The following is a 6,289-nucleotide window of genomic DNA, read 5'->3' on the forward strand; positions in this document are numbered from 1 at the left end:
ATGAGCCGAAGGTGATGGGGAACAGTCAGTAAGGACTGAGCACTGGTAAATCCAGCCTGGCCTACCTGATTGCCTTCGATGATAAAATTATCGGAGTTGTGGGTGAGGAGAGAGCAGTGGTGCCATTGACTTGGACAGCAGTAAGGCTTTTGTCACCATCTTCTACAATATTCTTGCATTCACGCTGGGGTAATGTGGTTCTGCATGGGTGGACAACCAGACAGACAAAAATGGGTTGGATGGTGGGGCTCAAGACTATGGTTAAGACGCTGTGTTCTCCCTGGACGCAGGTCGCACCTGGGGCACCRCAGGGGTCTCCTCTTTGCCCAGCCCCGGAGGAGGCGAGGGGCGTGCTGTGGTCAGAGACGCAGGTGCAGAGCGGCAGGAGCACTGAGGAGACCCGAGGAGGCAGAGGCCCGGGGGGGTTGTGTCGGGGGGCGCGCGGCGGGACGGGCGGATGAGGGGGGGGCGCGCGCGCGCGGAGTCAAGGGCGGGAAGCCTAACGGCTCCGCTAGGCGGGGGGGGAGGGGAGGGAGTGCAGGCACCGCGCGCGCCGCAGCTCCGCTGCGCCGGCGGGAGCGCCGCGTGCCGAGGCCCCGCCCCCAGCCCCGCCCCCCCCGCCCCTCAGACCTTTAAGTAGGGGCGGCGGCAGGCGGGAGGGGGGTCCCGCCGAGGCCGGCCATGGCGGTGCTGCCCTGCCTCCTGCTGCTGCTGTGTGGCGCCGCGCTCGGACCCGCTGTGCACCTCGACTTCGCCGAGCACCGCAGCCAGGCGGCCAAGATCAAAGTCAACCCCCGCGGCAACCTCTGGGCCACAGGTAGCGGCGGGAGCCGGGGGRGGGGAAGGTGGCTGATCCCCGGGACCCAGTGGGGGTTCCCTCAGCTTCGGGTGGGGGAGGCTGGCTGCGAGTGAGAGACCGGTGCCGCTCGCTCTGGGAGCCTCGAGGGCTGGCTGAGCACTGCCAAACTTGCCTCAGAAGTGGGGAGATAGAGCAGGCTGTGCTGGGTCACCTCAGTTGGTGGCTGGCCCTCCAGGGGGCTCTTGTTGTGGCTCTGGATGATCCCTCTTCTGGGAGAGGGTTGGAATCACCTTCATTCTCACAGTGATCTGAAATGGGTACCAGGGACTCTGGTCTGGAGGGGTTTCTGGCAGCTTGGGGATGTGACAGGCTACGGCCAGCCCCCTGCGCCCCATCCCCACAAAGCAGAGAACAGATGCTGGAGGGCTTGCTGAGCTCTGCCCCAGCAGGCTGGTGCTGTAGCTGGCAAGGGAAGGCACCACACCTTCTGTGGTGGCCAGGAGAACATAGGGGCAGCGATGAGGCTGCCTCAGCTTTATGGAGGAATTCACATTTCAAGGTGATGAGTGCAATATTTCTTTAACCCTAGAGATCTTAACAGCAGAAGCAAAGTTCCCTGAAGTCTAATGTGAAACAAGGACCTGGGACTGCTGAATTATTCTTTGCTAGCTGCTGACTGTATTATATTTGGCTCTTTTAGGCAGGTGTAGATTTGCTTGGTGCTTCTCATGGAATTGTGTTGCTACGAGGTAGCAGATGATAGCTTAATGTCCTTCTATTGGAACGCCTGCCTCCCTCTCCAGGCTCTTTTGTGGGTACACAAGTGTGTGGTGTTGCAGGTCACTTCATGGGAAAGAAGAGTGTCTCGGGTTCTCCACACCTGGAGTCACCAGAAGATCCTGCTGCACCGACGGTGTTTGGTCCCTCTCTTAGAGCCTTGCTGGAAAATATGATGGAACTGCTTACCCGTGAGCTCCTGAAAATCCTCTTGCAAGAAAGACTTTTGGATGAGAACCAAGGGAAATATGACCTCACTGACCAGGTGAATATTGATTAATAGGAAGGGAGATGCCCTGAACAGGGAGGTAGTAGAGATGTTAGGTGCTTGGCTGGAGATGTGAGTATCTGCCCAGCTGTTAGGATGTTTCTACCCTACCTACCCCTTCTGCTCCTGTTAATGCTCCTTAAACTACCTCTTAAGAGCAGCCACAAAGAGGGCTAAGAGCAAATACTAGCAAAGAGCAGTATCTCTAGGCTTGTGTCCAGTTGGATAGTTGCTAGTTGTCCTAAGTGCTTGGGAAGGGCATGAAGATGAGCAGGGGATGTTGCAGTGGAGCTGTGGGAGTGGTGATCTTCAGCCCAGGGATTGTTAATGGGCATCTGGATGCAGAAGAGAATGGCTGCCGAGGCTGCCGTAGAAAAATATGTCCCCTCACCTTGCCTTACCAGCCACAACAGGAACTGGGAAATCCTACCTCCCCTCTCTCTAAAGAGAGGAAAGTAAAGAGGCATGCAGCTTYCTACATGCAAGGGAAGGAGCTTGTCCTGCAAAGAAGTCTTGGGCTTCTGATGACCCTTCCTGTGTTGTATTGCCTTGTCAGATCCCTTGTTACTGGGACACTTTGCAAGCTAAGCTAGCAGGGCTAAGGGGAAGTATACATTGCTCATACCGCCATGCAGAGCAGGTCTCAGGGAGCAAGTGGGCRTCCTCTGCAGCAGGAGCTCTGCTGTGCATCAGCAAATCCTCAGATGCCTCTCCTTGGTGTATCTCTTGCCTTGGTGCTCACCAAAATTCTGGTGTAAAATCCCCCACTGGGGACAATGTACACACAAAGATCCTCACAGGGACATGGAGATAGAGTTGCTTGGTCTGTCTGGCTCAGCCTGGCTGCTGCCTTGTGTGTACTCCCCTTGCATCTCACCCTTTCTAGTCACTGCAGGAAATAATTAATAGCCTAAAAGCAATGAAATCTGCTTAGATGGGATCTACATATACCATCCTCTGAGTTGCTGTGCTTGAGGAGCTATCTAGTAACACCGCACACAGGTAAAACTGCTTCTGTCATCTGAGTCAAGGCAGCRCTTGCTCTTCTTTCTCCTTTTTGGAAGGTGTGAGTGGAACAGAGCTGCAGGGATGTGAGCCTGAGTGGCACTGACTACTCATGCATCTTCCTGATTTGGTTTCAGCAGATTGAGATAAATTGAGGCTCTCCCAGAGAACTGATCCCATCAGAATGGGAGCTGTGTAGTGAAGAGAGAGTTGGGCATTGCTGAAGAAACCGGCCTCTCTGCTCCCATTGAGGTGCTGTGTGCTAATGACGACTGCACTGCTGAAGCTTGTGCTTCTCAGACACAACTGAAGGGGAGGAAAGGGCTCTGAAGGTCCTAGACCTTCCTCCAACCTTTTCTGGGGAGCCTTTGAGGAGGGTATTTTGCTGCCACATGAGCTGTCTGAGATGGTGGGAGGGCTGGTTGATGTGCTCTCCTGCCCCATACACTAGGATGGCAGCAAGTGTGCAGGGCAAGTCCAACTGAAGTGATCCTGTGGCTCCCTTCCATGTAGATAAGTCACACAGTCACTGCTCTCATTGCAGATACGCTGGGGTGGAGGCTGTCCTAGGCACTGGTACTGTGTTTCAGGCAGCTACCTGGATGTCTGTGCCTTGCTGGCCCTATCAGTGCTCATACACAGTGCTTGAAGGCAGGCTCTGGCCAGTGTTGAACACCAGCCTTTGGTACATGTCTGTGCTGACTGTTGAAGCTCCATGACTGGAGAGTGCTTTGGCTCCAGCTGGCTGGTTACCTTGTTGTCCTCGTGCCCCTCTGGCRGCTCTACTCGAGGTGGGATGCCCTGCACCCGAGTGGCATATAAATTAGGTGCCTGATGTGCAGCTGGCTGCTGTCTCTTGCTCCTCACCTCTTTTGACTCTGGGGTGTCCAGTTGGTGCCCCAGAGTGCTAGATATCCTATTCTTGCCTGGGTGGCAGTGGAGACTGCTCTGTGCAGGGTATTACATCCAGTTTTGGCCTTTCAGCATCTACATTTTAGCTGACTCAATTCCTACCTACCTGCTCCTTTCTTTACCTCCTCCTTCTTTTCTCTGAGACATTCTTTACTTCAAGTTGCAGATTGATAATATAAATTGTTTCTCCTCAGTGTCTTTGAGCACTATTTGTGTTATACTTTCTACTGGGTCCTTGGTATTTTTTGTTCTCATGTGGATGACATGCTGTTGCCAATTCCTGCTGCCTTTTTTTCTTTCTCCATCAGTATGGCTGTTGTTGCTGACCCCAGGTGTCCAACAAGCCTGTGCTTAAATCGATTTGCTTGCCATGTTCACTGGTTGTCTGTTGAGCTGTTTGACGTGAGTGAAATTCTCCATCCACCTCTGCTCAGGAGCTATCATTTTCATCTTGATTCAGATTAGAAAAGCACTTTCTTTGGGACCTGTCAGTCAGCAAGGCAGGAATTCTCATGCTCTCCAGATGTTACTCCATTGCACTGATGCACTTGCTGTGCTGTGCAGCAGGATAAGCATCATGGCAGCGGGGACAGGCTTTTCATATATGTGTATATATATGTGTGTGTGTGTGTGTATGTATAAAATCAAGGTTTTTCCTTTCTGGAGTTGTCACTGGTGATTGACAAACTGGTTCTTCCTTTCTATGGGGCCCCTCTAAAGTACCCCAAGACTTAATCTTTTTGTTTGCTCTCCTTTTGTGTGAGTTAGTCCAGCCTGCTGCTCTTAGGATTTAGTCTTCCCAAGATGACATCCATCCCTTTGCAGAGCAGGAGTCCATGGGCTGCTTCACGCTGTGGGCAGCAGAAGTCACACAGAGCAAAAGGGCTTTGCGGAATTTCTTTAACTACATGCAGCAGGAAGTCTTGACTCTCAAGGTGTTGGGAGGGAATGTCATGGTGCCTCCCTGTTCCTATACATGACAAAGATTTCACTGACAGGGGGGGATCATCTCAGTGCTGGGAGTGGGTGGGAAGGACTGTCATCTCATTGCGTAAGTGTCAGCATTTCTGCAGAAGGTAAACAGCCCATGTGAATGAACTGAGATGACTTTAGAGTTGTGGGGAGAGCCCTTCTGCATGAACACAAATCCTGTCCCACGCAGCCCTCGGATTTCTGAGCAACAAGCAATTCCACAGAATCCCTCTGTGTCTTGCTTTTTGCTTTCTCACCTTGCTTCCTGCTGAATCAATCCCCAAGGCTGCCCTTTACCTGTAACATGACCCGGAGGCTGCTGTCTCATTGCAGCAGAGCTGTATTGCAGTGAAGTTCGCCTCTGACATTGTACAGCTGTTGGAGTGAGAGTGTGGGAGGGGGAATCTGGGCCTCTGGCTCCTTTTGTTGTATGCTGTCCCTCTAGTCCCTGCTATCCTGACCCACCTGCAAAAGCACTTTCTTAGTCCAGCCTGGAGCATCAGTCTGGTCTTCTGACTCTGCTGCCTAGGGAGGCAGATAACGTAGTCAGCAGCTGCATATGAGACAAGCAGCTCACTGTTGTGCTCTTCGTTGTAGGAGACAGGGCTTTTAACAAAGGTGCTGGAGAAGTATTTTTCAAACTGAAGAAGCACAGCCGCAGAGGATGGGGTCTGCAGGCTCATCTATGTACAGCGAATGAAGGAGAGCAACTTCCTTGTGGGTTACTGTAGCAACATCACATTTATTTTTTTTCTGTAATACTGTTAATAGTGATTGCCTGTATGAAAGCAGAGCCTCCCTGTACATTTCCTGTATGTTTTCTGCTTTCTTAATGTCTAATGTGCACCTGTGAATAAAACCAGCTCTTTGCACAGACCAGCTCAGCCTTTCCTTTGGGGACAGAAATGGGAGAAGCCTGTGGGTTGTGCTGGGGGATGGAGGGAAGTGCTGGGATCACTCTCAGCACTGATGGAGTTGGGTTGTGATTTTTCTCTTTATTGTGAGTGTTTCTCCTTCCTGGGGGCGTGTGGTGCCAGATAGTGTAGAGCACATCCTGCTCTGTGCATTATTGCCCCTTGCCATCAAGTGATGCAGCCCTAGGGCTTGAGCAAGGCTTTCAGTGCAAGCGTGCTGAGCTCCAAACATTTCCCCTTAGCAGTCAGGAGGGGATAGGATTCACTCCCTGTAGCCTCTACTCACTAAGGGTGACGTGAACTGCTGTATAATAAAATTGCAAGCTTGCAGCACTTGCTGCTGGAGCAAACCCCTGTGGCATCAGTGTGACCTCCTAGCTGGAGAGATTAGCAGTGGTTTAATGGCAAACTGTCATGAAAACAAAAGGCATCTTGCTCAGGTTCTGGATATGGTTTCTGGTCTGAGCATGGTCTTATGGTCCTATACTGGCAGGAATCCAGGGTTTCACATGTACATGTGACCCAGAGCTGGACCTTGTTTTGCTGTCCTTCCTGTGCTGGCTGTGATGACTAGGCACTCAGCCTGGTTTTGGTCCCCTCTGGGATTGTCACCTGGTGCAACTTCAGCTCATGCACACAGTT

General features: G+C 52.2%; 1 protein-coding gene across 1 annotated transcript; it reads left to right on the plus strand.

Moving 5' to 3' along the window:
• The first annotated feature begins 592 nt into the window (after positions 1–592).
• On the plus strand, positions 593–5,612 carry NMB (neuromedin B). Its single transcript, XM_085300694.1, has 3 exons — positions 593–817; positions 1,639–1,841; positions 5,331–5,612. The coding sequence occupies exons 1-3, from the start codon at positions 682–684 to the stop codon at positions 5,376–5,378; spliced, it is 387 nt and encodes a 128-aa protein (XP_085156820.1). The 5' UTR covers positions 593–681; the 3' UTR covers positions 5,379–5,612.
• The last annotated feature ends 677 nt before the right edge of the window (positions 5,613–6,289 follow it).

Source organism: Rhea americana, unplaced genomic scaffold, assembly GCF_003343005.1.
Source record: "Rhea americana isolate MKP2758 unplaced genomic scaffold, rheAme1 scaffold_168, whole genome shotgun sequence".
Taxonomy (NCBI): domain Eukaryota; kingdom Metazoa; phylum Chordata; class Aves; order Rheiformes; family Rheidae; genus Rhea; species Rhea americana.

Excerpts from the sequence above, each read along its gene's own strand:
- NMB (XM_085300694.1), top strand. The coding sequence starts at position 682 with ATGGCGGTGCTGCCCTGCCTCCTGCTGCTGCTGTGTGGCGCCGCGCTC. Across the intron at positions 818-1,638 it reads CGGCAACCTCTGGGCCACAG|GTCACTTCATGGGAAAGAAG; the intron begins GTAGCGGCGGGA and ends GTGGTGTTGCAG. Across the intron at positions 1,842-5,330 it reads AATATGACCTCACTGACCAG|GAGACAGGGCTTTTAACAAA; the intron begins GTGAATATTGAT and ends TCTTCGTTGTAG.